General features: G+C 46.1%; 1 protein-coding gene across 1 annotated transcript in view; it reads right to left on the bottom strand.

Annotated features, from left to right (window-relative positions):
• Positions 1-20,756, bottom strand: part of spef2 (sperm flagellar 2) — a 314,152-nt gene that overhangs the window by 253,119 nt on the left and 40,277 nt on the right. The window contains exon 6 of the mRNA XM_078557229.1: positions 3,196-3,275. Coding sequence (XP_078413355.1) covers positions 3,196-3,275 — 80 coding nt within the window. The remainder of the gene's footprint in view (positions 1-3,195; positions 3,276-20,756) is intronic.

Here is a 20,756-nt window from a genome sequence, read left to right as displayed (position 1 = left end):
CCCATCCAACCTTAAGGTTGGCGGGCAGGCAAAGAGCCCACGGGGCCACGGGCAGGATGAGGTTTCATGAAGGCTTCATTCATTAAATAAAATTTTATCAAAATTCATGAACATGTCCCAGCTCATGTGACACTGTCACGAGGGGACGTGTGTTAAAATATCTCCTTTTCTTTATTTAAATTTTTAAACCTTAAACTAATCTCCCTGAGGCACCTCTGTACCTCAGGGAGATTTCTGCGCTCTTTTGTGCGCATGGGAATCCCCACCTTGCCTGCACAGGGAGTGCTCAGCGCTTCTTTAATTGGCCTGCCCACGTAAAATGGCGGCACGGCCCCGATCAGGGGCACCAATCGGGTTCACGCCTGCCCTGCCCCCGCACAACCTCCCCGATGGGGGGGACATTTCTGCCTTGAGTTACTGTTGGCTTGGGGAGGATTTCCTAGGAGTGATTAATTTGGGGATTTGTTTAAAAGTTATGATAGTAATTTGTAGACATGTGTATGTGTTTAAATTTGTTGTGAAATTAATAAATGCTTAATTTAATTTACATAAAAACCTGTGGAGGCTCGGTGGGTTTATTCCTGAATTTGGAGCTGTATCTCAAACATACCAACTGAAATTAAAGTTTCCCTCTGGGAGTTTAAATAACTCAGCTTTTACCAACTGCTGGGTCATAACAAACTGTAATAACATCTCCTGATTTAAACCACTTGGCCAATCAATAGAGACACGGAAGAGATACCCACCAATTATCTACCTGTTTTCCTGTGACGTCACACTTGGCTCTGACAGGTAGAAACAGGTTGAAGGGGCTCTCTGCTGCCAGTGTTTATCTCCTGCCACCGCTGCCCTTCTCACGCTGGTCTGCTCTCCGTGTGCTCTGGAACTCCGTGATGTCCTGGAGCTGAGATGACTGACCTCCAACAACCACAGCCATATTTCTTTGTGCTAGGTATGACTCCAACCAGTGGAGAATTTCCCCCGACTCCCATTACTCCAAGTTTTGCTAGGGCCGCTTGATGCCAGACTCGGTCAAATGCGGCCTTGATGTCAAGGGCAGTTACTCTCGCCTCACCTCTAGAGTTCAGATCTTTTCTCATTGTTTGAACCAAGGCTGTAATGAGGTCAGGAGCTGAGTGGCCCTGGCGGAACCCAAACTGAGCATCAGTGAGCAGGTTATTGCTACAAAAGTGCCGCTTGATAGCACTGTTGATGACCCCTTCCATTACTTGACTGATGATGGACAATATACTGATGGGGCGAGAATTGGCTGGGATGGATTGGTCCTGCTTTTTGTGTACAGGACATACCTGGGCAATTTTCCACATAGCCAGGTAGATGCCAGTGCTGTAGCTGTACTGGAACAGCTTGGCTAGGGGCGCGGCAAGTTCTGGAGCACAGGTCTTCAGTACTATTGCTGGAATATTGTCAGGGCCCATAGCCTTTGCAGTATCCAGTGCCTTCAGCCATTTCTTGCTATCATGTGGAGTGATATGTGAGATTTTGCTGCTGGGATTTGTACCGTTTGCTGGGATTTGCTGCTTGGATTTGTAGTGTTTGCTGGGATTTGCTGCTGGGATTAGGAGTGTTTGCTGGGATTCGCTGCTGGGATTTGTAGTGTTTGCTGGGATTTGTAGTGTTTGCTGGGATTTGCTGCTGGGATTTGTAATGTTTGCTGGGATTAGGAGTGTTTGCTGGTATTTGCTGCTGGGATTTGTAGTGTTTGCTGCGATTTGCTACTGGGATTAGGAGTGCTTGCTGGATTTGCAGCTGGGATTTGTACCGTTTGCTGGGATTTGCTGCTGGGATTTGTAGTGTTTGCTGGATTTGCGGCTGGGATTTGTAGTGTTTGCTGGGATTTGCAGCTGGGATTTGTACCGTTTGCTGGGATTTGCACCTGGGATTTGTACCGTTTGCTGGGATTTGCTGTTGGGATTTGTACCATTTGCTAGGATTTGCTGCTGGGATTTGTACCGTTTGCTGGGATTTGCTGCTGGGATTTGTACCGTTTGCTGGGATTTGCTGCTGGGATTTGTACCGTTTGCTGGGATTTGCTGTTGGGATTTGTAGTGTTTGCTGGGATTTGTAGTGTTTGCTGGGATTTGCTGCTGGGATTTGTAATATATGCTGGGATTAGGAGTGTTTGCTAGGATTTACAGATGGGATTAGGAGTGTTTGCTAGGATTTACTGCTGGGATTTGTAGTGTTTGCTGCGATTTGCTACTGGGATTAGGAGTGCTTGCTGGATTTGCAGCTGGGATTTGTACCGTTTGCTGGGATTTGCTGCTGGGATTTGTAGTGTTTGCTGCGATTTGCTACTGGGATTAGGAGTGCTTGCTGGATTTGCAGCTGGGATTTGTACCGTTTGCTGGGATTTGCTGCTGGGATTTGTAGTGTTTGCTGGATTTGCTGCTGGGATTTGTAGTGTTTGCTGGGATTTGCAGCTGGGATTTGTACCGTTTGCTGGGATTTGCACCTGGGATTTGTACCGTTTGCTGGGATTTGCTGTTGGGATTTGTACCGTTTGCTAGGATTTGCTGCTGGGATTTGTACCGTTTGCTGGGATTTGCTGCTGGGATTTGTACCGTTTGCTGGGATTTGCTGCTGGGATTTGTACCGTTTGCTGGGATTTGCTGTTGGGATTTGTAGTGTTTGCTGGGATTTGTAGTGTTTGCTGGGATTTGCTGCTGGGGCTTGTAATATATGCTGGGATTAGGAGTGTTTGCTAGGATTTACAGCTGGGATTAGGAGTGTTTGCTAGGATTTACTGCTGGGATTTGTAGTGTTTGCTGGGATTTGCTGCTGGGATTTGTAGTGTTTGCTGGATTTGCTGCTGGGATTTGTAACATACGCTGGGATTTGTAGTGTTTGCTGGGATTTGCTGCTGGAATTTGTAATATATGCTGGGATTAGGAGTGTTTGCTGGGATTTGCTGCTGGGGTTTGTAGTGCTTGCTGGGATATGCTGCTGGGATTAGTAGTGTTTGCTGCGATTTGCTGCTGGGATTTGTAACAAATGCTGGGATTAGTATTAAAAGCAAAAAACTGCAGATGCTGGAAATCCAAAACAAAAACAGAAACAGAAACACCTGGAAAAACTCAGCAGGTCTGGCAGCATCGGCAGAGGAGAACACAGTATTGTTTGGTAGGATTTGCTGCTGGGATTTGTAGTGTTTCCTGAGACTGATTTCCTCACCTCTCATGATCTTTTGCAGCACCAATTGGCATCAGCTTCTTCAATATCGTTTCAAAGTCGTTGGTCTCTTTGATGAACATCTGGAAAAAGAGATCAGTACATTTGAGTGCCTCAACCTCTCTCTGACTCTCCACTCTTCCCCTCCTTCCTCTGCCCTCCGTCCTTCTCCCTCTGACCCTCTGACTGAACCCTCCCCTTCTTTCCTCCCTCTTCAACCTTCCTTCCTCCTCCATCCAATCTCTGCTTTCTCCATTCACCCTACATCCTCCTCCCTCTACCCTCTTTGTTCCACCCCTTCTCCCTTCACTCTGTCCCTGCTCCCCTCAATCTCCGCCCTCTGACACTCATTCTTCTCCCCCTACAGTACCCTCCTCCCTCAGCCTTCCATCCACTGCCTCACAACTTCTGCTTCCAATTTCAATCACGGCTACTGTGGCCGTCAACGTGACTCCAGAATGGTATGTTGCCTCCCAGGTGCCAGGGTCTAGGATGTCACTGAACGGCTGCAGGGCATCCTGAAGAGGGATAAGGCAGAGGTCGTGGTACATGTTGGTACCAATGACATATGTAGAAACAGGGATGAGTTCTTGCATCAAGATACAGTAAGGCAGTAGACTAAAAAGCAAGACCTCTCGGGTTGTAATCTCTGGATTACTCCCAGTGCCACGTGCTAGCGAGCTCAGAAATGGGAGAATAGCACAGTTGAAAACGTGGCTTAAGAGTTGGTGCAGGAAGGAGGGCTTTAGATTCCTGGATCACTGGGACCATTTCTGGGGAGGGTGAGACCTGTACAAGAGGGATGGTCTACATCTGAACCAGAGCGGGACTAACATCCTTGCAGGCGTGTTTGCTAGTGCTGTTGGGAGGAGTTTAAACTAATTCGGCAGGGGGAGGGGACACAGAATGTTAGCAGAATAGGGACACATCAAATACAGTGAAACAATCAAGTCAGAGGGAGTACAGCTGCAATAAGCTTCAAGGGAGTAAGGCAAGGCTGGATGGCCTCTACTTTAATGCCAGGAATATTACAGGTAAAACAGATGAGTTAAGGGTGAGGATTGATATGTGGATTTGTGATATAGTAGCCATCACTGAGACGTGGTTGAGGGAAGGGCAGGATTGGCAGCTCAACATTCCGGGATATAGAATCTTCAGGCGAGACAGGGGAGGGGGTAAAAGAGGAGGAGGCGTTGCATTATTAGTTAAGGAGTCAGTTACTGCAGTCAGGAGAGATGATATCTTGGAGGGGGCATCAAATGAAACTTTGTGGGAAGAGCTTAGGAATAAAAAAGGGGCAACCACATTATTAGTTGTTTATTATCGACCCCCAGATAGTCAGCGGGAAATTGAGGAGCAAATATGTGCACAATTTGTGGAGATGTGTAAAAACAATAACAATAGGGTAATTATATTAGGTGATTTCAACTTTCCCAACATTAATTGGGATAGACATAGTGTTAAGGGCTTGGATGGAGTGGATTTCTTGAAATGTGAACAGGAGAAATTTTAGGTCAATATGTAGAGGGTCTAACAAGGGACGGTGCAGTGCTGGACATAATTCTGGGGAATGAAGCCGGACAGGTGGCTGAGGCAAGGGTGGGCGAGCATTTTAGTGATAGCGACCACAAAATGGTACAGTTTAAGTTTGTTATGGACAAAGAAATCAACAAGTTGCAAAAAAATGTTTTGGATAGGGGGAGAGTGGATTTTAGTAAAATAAGGCAGGATCTGGCCAAGGTAGACTGGGAACAGCTACTTGTGGGGAAATCTACAGAGGAATAGTAGGGGGTGTTCAAAAAGGAAATGGGGAGGGTATAGGCTCAACATGTTCCCTCTAGGGTGATAGGAAGGAGTAACAAGCCCAGAGAACCATGGATGACCAGAGATATTTAGGTTACGATGAGAAGGAAAAGAGAGGCTTTTAGCAGGTACAAGGGAAGCAAATCAGCAGAGGCATTAGTGGAGTACAGAAAGTGCAGGGTGGAGCTTAAGAAAGCAATTAGGAGAGCAAAGAGGGGATATGAGAAAGCTCTGGCTGGTAAAAGTAGGGAAAACCCCAAGATATTCTGTAAGTATATCAATGGGAAGAGGATAACCAGGGAAAGAGTAGGGCCCATAAGGGACCAAGGGGGCAATCTATGGGTGGAGCCAGAGTAGATCGATAGAGTATTGAATGAATACTTCACATCCGTCTTCACCAAGAGAATGAGGATGAAGGTATGGAACTCGGGGAGAGAGACTGCGAGGCTCTTGAGCAAATTGATATAGGGAGTGACAAGGTATTGGAGGTAAAAGCAAAAAACTGCGGATGCTGGAAATCCAAAACAAAAACAAAAATACCTGGAAAAACTCAGCAGGTCTGACACCATCTGCGGAGAGGAACACAGTTAATGTTTCGAGTCTGCATGACTCTTCAACAGAACTAAGGAAAAATAGAAAAGAGGTGAAATATAAGCTGGTTTAAGGGGGGTGGGACAGGTAGAGCTGGATAGAGGGCCAGTGATAAGTGGAGATAACCAAAAGATGTCATAGACAAAAGGACAAAGAGGTGTTGAAGGTGGTGATATTATCTAAGGAATGTGATAATAGGTGACATTAAGGGTAGAAAGCAGGACAAGCAAGGTACGAATAGCCCTAGTGTGGGTGGGGGGAAGGGACCGAAATAGGCTAAAATGTAGAGATAAAACAATGGATGGAAATACATTTAAAAATAATAGAAATAGATGGGAAAAGAAAAATCTATATAAATTATTGGAAAAAAGGGGGATCGGAAAGGGGGTGGGGATGGAGGAGAGAGTTCATGATCTAAAATTGTTGAACTCAATATTCAGTCCGGAAGGCTGTAAAGTGCCTAGTCGGAAGGTGAGGTGCTGTTACTCCAGTTTGCGGTGAGCTTCACTGGAACAATGCAGCAGGCCAAGGACGGACATGTGGGCATGAGAGCAGGGTGGTGTGTTGAAATGGCAAACGACAGGGAGGTCTGGGTCATGCTTGCAGACAGACCGAAGGTGTTCCACAAAGCGGTCACCCAGTCTGCGTTTGGTCTCTCCAATGTATAGAGGAAACCGCATTGGGAGCAACGAATGCAGTAGGCTAAATTGAGGGAAGAGCAAGTGAAATGCTGCTTCACTTGAAAGGAGTGTTTGGGCCCTTGGACAGTGAGGAGGGGGGGAAGTAAAGGGGCAGGTGTTGCACCTTCTGCGGTTGCATGGGAAGGTGCCGTGGGAGGGGGTTGAGGTGTAGGGGATGATGGAGGAGTGGACCAGGGTGTCCCGGAGGGAATGATCCCTGCAGCATGCCACCAAGGGGGGTGAAGGGAAGATGTGTTTGGTGGTAGACGGACATGTGGGCATGAGAGCAGGGTGGAGTGTTGAAATGGCAAGCGACAGGGAGGTCTGTCCTCTTTTCTATTTTTCCTTAGTTCTGTTGAAGAGTCATACGGACTCGAAACGTTAACTGTGTTCCTCTCCGCAGATGCTGTCAGATCTGCTGAGTTTTTCCAGGTATTTTTGTTTTTGTTAAGGTATTGGAGGTGTTGGCAGACTTAAAAGTGGACAAATCTCCAAGTCCGGATGATTTATGTCCCAGACTGCTGAGGGAGGCAAGGGAGGAGATCGCAGGGGCTCTGACCTGAATTTTTAATTCCTCTCTGGCCACAGGGGAGGTGCCAGAGGACTGGAGAACAGCTAATGTGGTTCCGCTATTTAAGAAGGGTTGTAGAGATAAGCCAGGGAACTACAGACCAGTGAGTCTCACGTCAGTGGTAGGGAAACTATTGGAGAAATTTCTGAAGGAGAGAATCTATCTCCACTTGGGGAGGCAAGGTTTGATCAGGGATAGTCAACATGGCTTTGTCAGAGGGAGGTCATGCCTAACAAATTTGACTGAATTTTTTAAGGAGGTGACCAGGTGTGTAGATGAGGGTAGTGCAGTTGATGTAGTTTATATGGATTTCAGCAAAGCCTTTGACAAGGTCCCACATGGGAGACTTATAAAGAAGGCAAATGCACATGGGATACAGGGTCATTTGATAAGGTGGATTCAAAATTGGCTTAGTTGTAGGAGACAGAGGGTGATGACAGAAGGATGCTTTAGTGACTGGAAGCCAGTGTCCAGTGGCATACCACAGGGATCTGTGCTGGGTCCCCTACTATTTGTCATTTATATAAATGACATAGATGATTATGTGGGGGGTAGGGTTAGGGATGACACAAAGATTGGCCGGGTGGTTAACAGTGAGGTTGTGTGTCTTGGGCTACAGGAAGATATAGACGGGATGGTCAAATGGGCAGATAAGTGGCAGATGGAATTTAACCCTGAAAAGTGTGAGGTGATACACTTTGGAAGGAGTAATTTGACAAGTATTCAATGAATGGCATGACACTAGGAAGTTCTGAGGAACAAAGGGACCTTGGCGTGTGTGTCCATAGGTCTCTGAAGGCAGAGGGGCATGTTAGTGCGGTGGTGAAAAAGGCATATGGGACACTTGCCTTTATCAATCGAGGCATAGATTACAAAAGTAGGGAGGTCATGTTGGAGTTGTATAGAACCTTGGTGAGGACACAGCTGGAGTACTGTGTGCAGTTCTGGTCGCCACATTATAGGAAGGATGTGATTGCACTGGAGGGGGTGCAGAGGAGATTCACCAGGATGTTGCCTGGGATGAAACATTTAAGTTATGAAGAGAGGTTGGATAGACTTGGGTTATTTTCGTTGGAGCAGAGAAGACTGAGGGGCGACCTGATCGAGGTGTTCAAGATTATGAGGGGCATGGTTAGGGTGGATAGGGAGCAGTTGTTCCCCTTAGTTAAAGGGTCAATCACATGGGGGCATAAGTTCAAGGTGAGAGGCAGGAGGTTTAGGGGGATGTGAGGAAAAACTTTTTTACCCAGAGGGTGGTGACGGTCTGGAATGCGCTGCCTGGGAGGGTAGTGGAGGCGGGTTGCCTCATATCCTTTAAAAAGTACCTGGATGAGCACTTGGCACGTCATAACATTCAAGGCTATGGGCCAAGTGCTGGTAAATGGGATTAGGTAGGTAGGTCAGATGTTTCTCACGTGTCGGTGCAGACTCGATGGGCCGAAGGGCCTCTTCTGCACTGTGTGATTCTGTGAGTCCACCGCTGGTGGCTGTGGCTTGAACTACAGAGAAAGAAAGCTATTAAATGCCTATGCTAAACCTTTCTGCCTCTCCCAACCTCTCACTCTCTGACTTTTAATCGATGAACATAGAAAGATTTCTGGCATTCGGGCCATCATTTCTGTTCCAGCAGAAAAAGAATTATTATTATTTATTTACGGGATGTGGGCATTGCTGGCTAGGCATATATTGCCGATCCCAGCAGTAAGTTTCCAGGCCAACAAGGAAGGAGGCACTGTTAGACCTGGTTCTTGGAAATGAGGTGTGCCAAGTAGATGAAGGGCGGGTTTTTCTGGTTGGTGAGTGGGGGCGGGGCCCGGTTGCTGCCCGTCAAATGATGCGGGGATACGTCGGGCGTGTGTCTCGACGTTACCCTGCGTCATTTAGACTTTCAGTTCGGCAGGCGCGCAGCTGAATCAGCTGTGTCCCCGCCAAACTGTCAACGGCCTATTAAGGCCATTAAAAAACTAATTAACGTGATTGGTGGACCTGCCCGTCCAGCCTTAAATAAAAGTTAAGGACAGTGTCACATGAGAGGACATGTCAGGGAAAAAAATGTATTACCTTTCTGTCCACTTTTGAATCAGAGCCAATCTCCCTGAGGCAGCACTCAGACTCGGGGGATCTGTGCGCTCTTATACACACGTGCACAAAAGACCGCACTCCCGGCTAAGGGAATTCCCCCTTGCCCGCACAGGGAGTGCATTGCGCTTCCTGACAGACGTCATGCTGGGCGGGCCTTAATTGGCCCACCCGCGTAAAATGGCGGCACGCCCCCGACTGTGGGCACCGATCGGAAGGCCGTCCACCGGCGCCCACTCCCGCACTTCCCCCCCAAGGGGGGGAAAATGTTCCCCCAAGTGGGAAACCTTTAGGGGACGGTTTTCATAGCATAATAAGGTTTAGGTTGGTATGGAAAAGGACAAAGAACAATACAGTGTAAAAATAATTGATTGGAGTATCTGGGCCAAATAAATTGGAATCAAAGGCAATACAGTAGCTGTACAATGGAATGATTTTTAAGAAGTGATAGTTTCGGTACAGTTAGGGTATATACCCACAAAGGGGAAAAGTAGGGCAAACAAATCCAGAGCTCCTGGGATGATGAAAAGGGAGCAAAGATAAGCCCAGCACTACAGGCCAATCAGTTTAACTTCACTGGCGGGGAAGCTTCTAGAAACAATAATTCGGGACAAAATTAATGGTCACCTGGTGGGATGTGGGTTAATTCAGGAAAGACAGTTTGTATGACTTAAGGGCAAATCAAATTATGTGCAACTAACTTCCTGGAGTTTTTTAATGATGTAACAGAGAGGGTTGATGAGGGTAATGCTGTCCATGTGGTGTACATGGACTTCCTAAAAGTTTTGATACAGGGCCGCACGACAGACTTGTGAGAATAGTTATAGCTCATGGAATAAAATAACATGGATACAGAATTGGCTGAGTGACCGGAAACAGGGAATGGGTGTGCAGGGCACAATTTCAAAATTTGAGGATGACACAAAATTTGGAAGTATTGTGAACTGTGAGGAGGATAGTATAGAGCTTCAAAAGGATGTAGACAGGTTGGTGGAATGGGCAGACAGGTGGCAAGGGACATTTAATGCAGAAAAGTGTAAACTGATTCATTTTGGTAAGAAGAATGCAGAAAGACAATATAAAATAAGGGGCACATTTCTAAAGCGGGTGCAGGAGCAGAGGGACCTGGGGGTAATAGAAACAAAATACGGTAGATGCTGGAAATCTAAAATAAAAACATAAAATGCTGGAAAAGCTCAGCAAGTCTGGCAGCATCTGTGGATAGGGAACCAGAGTTAAATAGGTGGAATTTTCCACTTTTGTGACTGAGTGCCCTGTGGTGGGCAGGTTCCACGGCGTGTTTCCTGCTGGGTGGCTTGGCAAGAAACCGCGCCCGATTTCGAGCTCAGAGGCTCATTAGTTATGCATTGGCGAGTTTCTCTCCAAATCATGTGGTGGGTCAGGAACTGATTCACCCACCCTGCCCTCACCTAACAGGTTCAAAGGTCCGAGCGTCATGTTTAAGCGCCACCCTCACTCTCTCCAGCCCTGATTTGAGAAGAAGACATCTCTAAATGGATGCAGCAAGAACAGAGCTTCTCCAAAGTTTAACAATGACTCCCTGGAGACGCTCATCAATGGCGTTCGCCAGCACTGCGATGTCCTCTAACCCAGGGCTCGCTCCAGGAAGCCCAGCAACCTCACCTCGCCAGCCTGGGAGGCCATTACAAGGGAGGTCAGCACATCAGGCAGCTGCCCTAGAAATGCCATCCACTGCAGGAAGAGGATGAATGATCCCATCTGCTCCGCCAGGGTAAGTCAACCTTCTGCTCACTTCATTCTCACCCTCTCCTAATGACATCAAGCACTTAAAGGGTTACACTGCTCAGGGATCTCACACAATGTTAGCAGGGGTGGGGGACATCAGTACTGATTGTCTCACAGACACTTTAACATCACCAGCATCTCATCTATCCTGCTGCACAAACTCCATCCTCAGCCCTTACTGGGGAGGGCTCAGCGCACACAGCGGGCTTGCATGTTTCCCAACCTCTCCTCCAGCTCTCCTCATCACACGCCATCCATTTGTCTTCTCTGTCACTCAGAGGGCTGTTGGAGATCAGGCACCCGCTGAGTCTGAGTCAGATGATGAGTGTCTGGAAGCAGCCATCTCTGACATGCTGGAGATACAAAGACAGGAGGTGGAAAATCAGGTGGAGTTGTGAGAGGCAGTCATCAGACTAGAGCAAATGGAGGAATCCGTCCACCTTCTGCCTGATGTTGTGGCTCTGACATGCAAATGCCTCGAGCTCTCCATGGGGAGGGTGGCAATCACCTTTGAGTCCTTGGTCCAGCAGATTCTGCTGGATTTGTGCTCGGATCTGCACTGCATTGCTGCAGGCATTGGTGGGATCCATCAGTGGCTAGACGAGAGGGGGTGGGGCAACTCGACCCCCTCCAGGAGCCCCTTCTCCTCATGGAGTCAGGCAGAGGCTCTCGGGCATCCACAGGGAGGAGGACCAGCAGCTGGTGATCCAGGGACCATCCACCCAGGTGATTCTGGAAGAATCTATCCTTACCCAATCCCCTCTGCCTGTGCCCCCATCACCTCCAGTTGTACAGGCCAAGGAGAGTGCACCTGCGGCACAGCAGGACACCCAAAGTAGGCCAGGGGCCTCCAGGGCTCATTCCTCTAGAGGACACCTGCCAAAGTTATCACAGACAACAGGACGGAGCAGTCAGCAGGCTGCCTCCACCTCTGCTGTGGATGCACTGAAACGTAGCAGCAGGGTTAGAAAAATGAAGAAGCTTTGACCTCACTTCTGGGTCACAAGTGTTCAATCACTATGAACATAAAGCAACTTTGCTGTTCATGTGATGTGTAGCTGACTCATGGTAGTTACTTGACCCTTGTGTTATGTCAGGGAGATGTGTCAAACTCTTTACTTAAGTGTTTGCAAAATGCTTCTCCTAAAGGTGACCACCACAGCATCAAGTCTTTTGACAGTGTCTGCGTTGTTGAGGCCATGTTATGACCCAGCAGTTAGTAAAGGCTGAGTTATTTAAAATCTCAGAGGGAAACTTTAAACAACTGTCATAACCTATATTTTCAATTGGTATGTTTGAGATGCAGCTCTGAATTCAGGAATAAAACTACCAAGCCTCAAGAGGTTTTTATATAAATTATATTAAACATTTATTAATTTAACAACAAATTTAAACACATACACATATCTACAAATTACTTTCATAATAACTTTTAAACAAATCCCCAAATTAATCACTGCCAGGTAATCCTCCCCAAGGCAACAATAACCCATAGACTTTAAACAGATAGCAGGCAAAGCACATTTTATCTTAAAAATTCAAAATGAGGTTCCTTTCAATTTGGTTCCTTCACACAGTTGTAAGTTTACAAGCAGCATGCCTCTGACTCACACACAAAACTCTTTTCTGTACATATCTAGCCTTTCCTTTGAATGTAAATTCTCATTGTATCACCTGGCCCTTTGAACTCCTCCATTTCTAACAATAAAACCCCTTCTATAAGTACCAATTTTATTAGTAATATTGCTTGGTGTCTCCTAGCTAGGTACAAGAATTTGTTGTTAAATTAATAAATGTTTAATTTAATTTATATAAAAACCTCTGGAGGCTTGGTAGTTTTATTCCTGAATTCAGAGTTGCCTCTCAAACATACCAATTGAAAATATAGGTTATGACAGTTGTTTAAAGTTTTCCTCTGGAATTTTAAATAACTCAGCCTTTACCAACTGCTGTGTCATAAAATTGCAAGAATTTGAATAGTTTATTGAACAAAACGCAAATGTACTCTTTACCTTAATTTCCTTACTGTTTAACATCTCAAAACTACTATAACCAAACATCGGAGCACCCAGACAAGCTGGCTTTAATCCAATTAAGACACACGCACTCACACCACAGACACAGACCCTACTACAAGTCCAATTTAAAATAATTTCCAATAACATTATATATATTAATATCTTCATGACAGGTAACTAACACTTCCCAGAGTTCACCAATAAAGGGTTCGCCACTGATCTTTCCAAGAATTAGGGCCTGGTGGATCATGAGGATTGAAGGTGCAAGTCCGAATGTTGAACTTGCTCTCGATGTTACTGGTTGTGATGGCCTTTCAGTGCACTGGGATGACACTGAGCGACAGAAGGAATGTGACCGTGTCCCATTGCCTGTACCCCAATCATCCTGGAATCTCAGGTCTATCAGTGTGTCACGGGCACGTCTTCCACATCGTGCTTCTTTGAGGGCATCCTCACCTGGAAGCTGACTCTCATCTCCCTCTTGAGGTTCCTGCCCTTCCTGCTATTCATCATCCGAGGAGCTCTCAGCCTCCTCAATGTCTCCCTCTGGCAAGGGAACCCTCTTTGAATCGCTAGGTTGAAGGGTGCAACAGACCACTCTGCAGAACGGTCCGAGCTTTGGAAGCGCATCTTCAGGATGTCAATGGTCTGCTCAACGATGGCTCATGTCGAGCTATGTACCTCATTGTATCTCTCTTCCGTGTGACTCAGAGGACAATGCATGGGTGACATGACCCATCATTTGATCCACCATCTCTCTTGACAAGCACACACGGGCACGGCTTTGTCTGTCATTCATTTCCAGATAGGAAAATCTTCTTCAGTAGACCGTTGGTCGAGCAAGTCATTTCCGTGGGTATCCCTTATCCCGAAGCAGCCAGCCCTGTCATCGCTGAGGCTCTCCGAATATGTGAGGCACTGGGAATGACTCAGGATGTAGGAGTCATGGGAACTCCCAGGGTACCTGGCATAAACATGCAAAATGTGTTTCTGATGATCACACACCAGCTGAACATTCAGAAAGAGGAGGCCTTTCCTGTTAATGAACATCAGGCTGCTGCCATTCAGCTCTCAAAGCCACACGTGTGCAATCAATTGCACCCTGAACTCCAGGGAGGCCTGAGATAGTTGCAAACCCCAGAAATCTAGCAGCCTGGCTAGCTTCATCGAGTGTGAACTTCACATAATGATGAGCCTTACTATCGAGAGCATCTGTCACCTCCTTGGTACATTTATGTGCTGAGGACTGTGAGATGCCGCAGAGGTCCCCTGTGGATCCCTGGAACGATCTGCAATCAAAACAATTGAGCACAGTGGTAACCTTCAGGGGCACTGGCAGGGTATGTTCTCGCAGTCCACGGGGCATTAGAACCCCCCGCTGAATGTGGCAGATATGATCCACCACATCTCTTGACAAGTACAGATAAGTGCGGCATTGTCTTTCACTCATCTCCAGAGAGATGGTGGACCCTTGGCTCTGCGAGTCGCCTCTGTGGGATGGATCTAACCTCCCCATCCTCTGGTCCATGCTGGGGCTCCCCTGGGCCATCGGACTCCTCTCGGAGCTGGGCTAGGCAGCGCCGGGCTCTTCTCCTCCTCAATCAGTTCACACTGCCATCAGAAAGGCAGCACTGAGCGCAGGCTCCATTATTCAATCCTCTTTCTCCCTGGGGACTGATCAATGCAACAGATGAATGAATACTGAGCAAAGATAGTGGACCTCCCATGCGCAAGCAGAAAGCCACTGCCATATCCTAGAGCTGCGTCTGCACTAAGCTTTTCGCTGATAACAGCCTTGTAGCTGAGGCACAAACTCACAGATCCACGTCACCATGATGCCAACCCTGATACTTTATGATCTCAATCCCACAAAACTTATGAGAGCATTGGACACATTATGAAATGTGTGACCTTACCAAAGGAACTCCTGCAATCTTTTATGCTGATTGTTATGTTCTACTGCGGGGTCGCTTTGCTTGCTAACCAGTTGCAAGTTTATCTGTCAGCTGGTGAGTTGATAACAACATAAGGCAGACACAGAGACCAATGTGAAATGAAGCACGTGTTATTTATTTACACAGACTAACATGATGTGTGCTTTTCCACCCAGACCCTACTCTAGACTTACATTAACATTGTAGCCCGCTATTGGGTCTTACAGTCACGTGGTCAATCTGCTCACATTCTCTTAAAGGCGTATTACACCTCAGATTACCACATCCCTCCCCCTTTACTTGAAAGTACATTTTACAATATATTAACTATTTACATAAATAAACTATTTACAAATTTAGTTTCTCAGCAGGCTTCTTCAAACATGTCGACCGTTGTAGTTCTACGACTTTGGCTGGTTTATTTGGGGCCTCCCTCTCAGGAGTTCTGTCCACTAGCCTCCTCAATAGGAACCTGTAAATTTGCCTCTTTGACTCTCTCAGGCTCAACGGATCCTCCAGGTGGTTCCAAAGCAAGAGGAGTTCCTTCTACCTGTGGTGTAGGCTCCAACGGGAATGTTTGGCACATCTTTTCTTGTGGATCTGCTTCCCTTTTCCTGAGGTGATCGACATGCCTTCTGATCATCCGGCTGTAAACCAATATTTGGTAGGACAGGGGTCCTGTCACTGCACTGACTTCACCTGTTAGCCATTTGGCCCATCTCCAAAGTTCTTTGCAAAAATGCTTTTCCTACAGTGAAGTTTATTTCATGATTGTGGTAATCGTGTTCATTTTTCTGGGCCTCCTGACTTCTCTCTACCCTCCCCCACTAAATTCGGCCTTATAAGATTCAAACGTGTCCTGAGGCATCTCTTCATTAATAACGCTCTGGGGAAATACCGGTGGTCGTGTGCGGCACGGTCCAATAGCTGAGCAGGAAACATGACAATCTAGCTGCTATCGAGTCTCCATCTAGTTTTTTCATTCCAGCCTTGAAGGTCTGGACTGCCCTCTTGGCTAACCCATTGAATGCAGGGTGGTATGGTGAGCTCTTAACATGTGTTATGCCATTGAGACTTGTAAATCTTTGCAATTCTCCACTAGTGAATGCCATTCCATTATCAGGCACTATTATCTCTGGTAACCCGTGTATCACAAAACTCTGATGCAATTTGTCTATAGTAGCAGCAGATGTGGGTGACCTCACCTCGTATACATCCATCCATTTGGAATGAGCGTCTATAAATAAGACGAACATTGTGCCCAAAAAAGGTCCCATCAACATGGAGGCGGACCCATGGCCTTCCAGGCCATTCCCAAGGATGCAATGGAGCAAAAGGAGGCAGTTTCTGCACCTGTTGGCACTGCATGCAGCTCTTGGCTATGTTTTCAATTTCAATGTCCATCCCTGGCCACCATAAATAGCCGCGCGCCAAAATTTTCATTCAAGAGATGCCGGGATGAGCACTATGCAATTCTGTCAATAATGGTTGTCTTCCTCTGGGAGGCACAATGACTCTCGCTCCCTACAGTAAGATGCCATCCTGGCAGGTGAGCTCATACCTCCTGTTAAAATAGGGCTTCATTTACTCTGACTTTGGCTCATTAGACCATCCTTGCAAGACTTGTTCCCTGACGTGAGACAACACTGGATCGCGGTCTGTCCATTCTTTGATATGTTTGGCATTGACTGGTGACAAATGCAGAAAGTTTAATAACAAGACAAGTTCTTGAGGGATGGGGACATTCACATTGCTGTCCTTCAGGGGTAATCGGCTCAGCACGTTGGCATTGGCAATCTGGCATCCCAGCTGGTGGATAAAAGTATATTCGTAAGTATCTAGAATCAGTGCCCACCTTTGGATGTGTGCCGAGGCAACTTGTTTCTTCCCCAAACAAGATGGTAGTGGTGGCTTGTGATCGGAAACAATGCTGAAGTGGCGACCATGGATGTATTGGTGGAATTTCTTAATACCAAATACAATGGAGAAGCCTTCTTTCTCTATTTGTGAGCATCATCGGTCTGCCATGAGTGTTCTTGAGACGTAGCCAATGGGCCATTCGGAGGCATCCGCCATCTGGTGGGAGAGTACTGCCCCTACTCCAGGAGGAGATGCGTTGCAAGTTAAAATCAATCCTTTTAGGGTTGAAATGTACCAACAGGGCCGATAAATGTAGCAACTGCTTTACTGCCATAAAAGCCTGTAGTTGTGGAGCTTGCCAAGTCCACCTGTGGTTTTTCTTGAGTAATCCATATAATAGAGTAATTACTGTTGACAAATTGCTCTCAAATCGCTCATGAATAGCTCTCCCTTGTCTTCTACTTGGTGAAGGCCCTGCGAGTCGACCCTACGACCCAGGTAAATCACTTCTTTTGCTTGGAAGATACATTTTTCCCTTTTCAACTGTACTCCAGCTTGTGAGAAATGCTTCAATACCTCTTCCAGGTTAGCCAGATGTTCTTCATCAGTTAGTCCTGTTACTAGGACATCATCGAGATGAACCACAACATGGGGTAGACCTCGAAGTAAGTTTTCCACAGATTGTTGGAAAATGGCACGAGCTGACGAGACTCCGAAGGGTAGCTTGGTATACTGGTATAACCCTCTATGTGTGTTGATAGTCACAAAATCCTGAGACACCTTTTCTAGCTCGACTTGTTGGTAAGTGTGACTCGTTGAGTTTTGTATAAACGAATCCCCCTGCCAGCTCGGAGTACAATTCATCAATTTTTGGTATAAGGTGCCTGTCAAGTCTGGCCACTTTGTTAACAGTCAATGTGTAGTCGCCGAATATTCACACACTCTGGTCAGGCTTTAATACTGGAACCATGGGCACTGCCCATTCAGAAAATTGTACAGGCTGTAAGACTCCCAACCTTTCCAGCCTGTCCAATTGAATATCCACTTTTTCTCGCAATGCATAGCGGACTGGGCTCACCTTCAAGTGTCTGGGGTTGTCCCAGGATACACGCGGATCAACAGCAGGTCTAGCAGCATCTCCACAGGTGCTGCTGAGTTTTTCCAGCATTTTCTGCTTTTGTTTCAGATTTCCAGCATCCGCAGTATTTAGTTTTTATCCACGTGGATTTTAGCTTGCAGCCCCTGAATCTTCCCGAGCTTTTCCCTGAACACAGAAGGATATTTCCATAATAATTCTTGCAGATCTTTCATTCTGAATTGAAAAATCTCAGTCCACTCCAACTTTATTTCCTTAAGCCAGTTCTGACCAAGTAGAGTTAGACCCTCCCCTCCTACCATTATCAGGGGTAGATTAGCAGACTTGCTTCTATATTGTACTGGAACCCTGCATATACCTCTTACTCATGTGTCTTTGTCAGTATACATCTTTAATCTAGCATCTGAATTTTCCAGCTCTAGTGAGTGGCCTCCTCCATTCAGATACTTAAACGTGTGTTCCCCATTTGGATGGGTTTTCCGTTGACTTCTACCGTCATGTAGCTTGGCTCTGTTTTACTCATTTTTAAGCTGTGTAGCGAGTAAATATTTGACTGTTTCTTCTGGTTCCTCCATTATATGAATTTCACGATTTCTGCCTTTTTGTTTGAAATTTTGCCTCAATCTGTCTTTACAATATCCATAATGTGGCCCTTGCGATGGCAGTAGAAACACTTGATTCTTTTAAATTGTCGATCGTTTGCAGGCTGTCTGTCTCCAATTCTGCCATTATGAATGTGGGTTTTATCCATTAAACCGTTGCTTTTTGCTGGTCTGTTAATGGTGGCTGTTTCCCACCTTTCCACCGAGCCATTCGCTTCCGCGCCATTTCTAACCGGTGCCTTCCTCCCGATGTGAAGGACAGCGCCATTTTGTGCTCCCTTGATTGCTTCTGAATCTCTGACTGCGTCTCCATTGCGAGCGCCAACTCCAGCGCCTTGCTGAAGCCTAAATTCATTTCTGACAACAACCTTTTTCAAATGGCGTCCTCGTTAATCCCACATACCGGGACTAATGCCCTCGCAGGGAGATTTGCTAGTGCTGTTGGGGTGGGTTTAAACTAGATTGGCAGGGGGATGGGAACCTGAGATGGAGCTTAGATTGAGGAAAGAAAAACTGGTAACAGGAAGTGTAAAATAGAAAGTGAAATTAGAAGACAGACAAGGCGAACGCAAGCATCAAATAGAATCAGAATGTGGAGTAATGTTAAAAAGGCAGAATTAAAGGCACTCGATCTGAATGCACGCAGTATTCACAACAAGGTAGATGATTTGAAGATACTAAGGGGAGATGGTGGTGTAGTGGTAATGTCACTGGACTAGGCTGATGCTCTAGGTCATGTGTTCAAATCCCAGCACAGCAGCTGGTAGAATTTAAATTCAATTAATTTAAAAATCTGGAATTAAAAACTAGCCTCAGTAATGGTAACCATGAAACTATCATTGATTGTTGTAAAAACCCATCTGGTTCACTAATGTCCTTTAGGGATGAAAATCTGCCATCTTTACCTAGTCTGGCCAACATATGGGACGGTGGGATTGTCGTATGAGGAGAGATTGAGGAGACTGGGCCTGTATTCACTAGAGTTTCGAAGAATAAGAGGTGACCTCAATGAAACTTTTAAAATTCTTACAGAGCTCGAGAGGGTCGATGCAGAAAGGATGTTTGCCCTGGCTGGGGGGTCTAGTACCTAGCGGAATTAGGAAGTAAGTTGAAAAGTAGGACCTCAAAGGTAGTGATCTCAGGATTACTACCAGTGCCATGTGCTAGTCAGAGTAGAAATAGCAGGATATATCGGATGAATACGTGGCTGAAGAGATGGTGTGAAGGGGAGGGTTTCAGATTCCTGGGACATTGGGACCGGTTCTGGGGGAGGTGGGACCAGTACAAACTGGACGGGTTACACCTGGGCAGGACCGGGACTGATGTCCTAGGGGGAATATTTGCTAGAGTGGTTGGGGAGAGTTTAAACTAAAACGGCAGGGGGATGGGAACCTATGGAAGGAGTCAGGAGGGGGAATCAAGGACAAGAACAAAAGACAGAAAGGGGAATAAGAAAAGTGATAGGCAGAGAAATCAAGGGCAAGAATCAAACAGGGGCTCAGTGAAAAATAGTGGGAACGGGACAAGTAATGTTAAAAAGACAAGTCTTAAGGCTTTGTGCCTTAAATCGAGGAGCATTCGCAATAAAGTGGATGAATTAACTGCGCAAATAGATGTAAACAGGTATGATATAGTCGGGATTACGGAGACATGGCTGCAGGGTGACCAGGGATGGGAACTGAACATCCAGGGGTATTCAGTATTTAGCAAGGACAGACTAAAAGGAAAAGGCGGTGGAGTTGCATTGCTGGTTAAAGAGGAAATTAACACAATAGTGAGGAAAGATATTAGCTCCGATGATGTGGAATCCGTATGGGTAGAGCTGAGAAACAGTAAGGGACAAAAAAACGATAGTGGGGGTTGTATATAGACCTCCAAACTGTAGTGGCGATGTTGGGAATGGCACTAAACAGGAAATTAGAGACACATGTAATAAAGGAACATCTGTAATTATGGATGACTTTAATCTGCATATAGATTGGGCAAATCAAATTAGTAACAATACCGTAGAGGAGGAATTCCTGGAGCGTATACGGGATATTTTTCTGGACCAATACATTGAGGAACCAACGAGAGAACAGGACATCCTAGACTGGGTATTGTGTAATGAGAAAGGAATAACTGGCAACCTAGTTGTGCGAGGCCCCTTGGGGATGAGCGACCATAATATGATAGAATCCTTCATCAAGATGCAGAGTGACGTAGTTGATTCTGAGACTTGGGTCTTGAATCTTAATAAAAGAAACTACCATGGTATGAGGCGCAAGTTGGCTATGATGGATTGGGAAACGTTACTTAAAGGGATGACGGTGGATAGGCAATGGCAAACATTCAAAGAGCGCATCGGTGAACTGCAACAATTGTTTATTCCTGTCTGGCGCAAAAGTAAAACAGGAAAGGTGGTCAAACCATGGCTTACAAGGGAAATTAGAGATAGTATTAGATGCAAGGAAGAGACATACAAATTGGCTTAAAAAAAAACAGACCTGAAGATTGGGAGCAGTTTAGAATTCAGCAAAGGAGGTCCAAGGGATTAATTAAAAAGGTGAAAATAGAGTACGAG

This window comes from Cetorhinus maximus, chromosome 2, assembly GCF_964194155.1.
Source record: "Cetorhinus maximus chromosome 2, sCetMax3.hap1.1, whole genome shotgun sequence".
In the NCBI taxonomy this organism is placed as follows: Eukaryota; Metazoa; Chordata; class Chondrichthyes; order Lamniformes; family Cetorhinidae; genus Cetorhinus; species Cetorhinus maximus.
The sequence above is the reverse complement of the archived record's forward strand: the minus strand, read 5'-3'. Positions and strand labels throughout refer to the sequence as shown.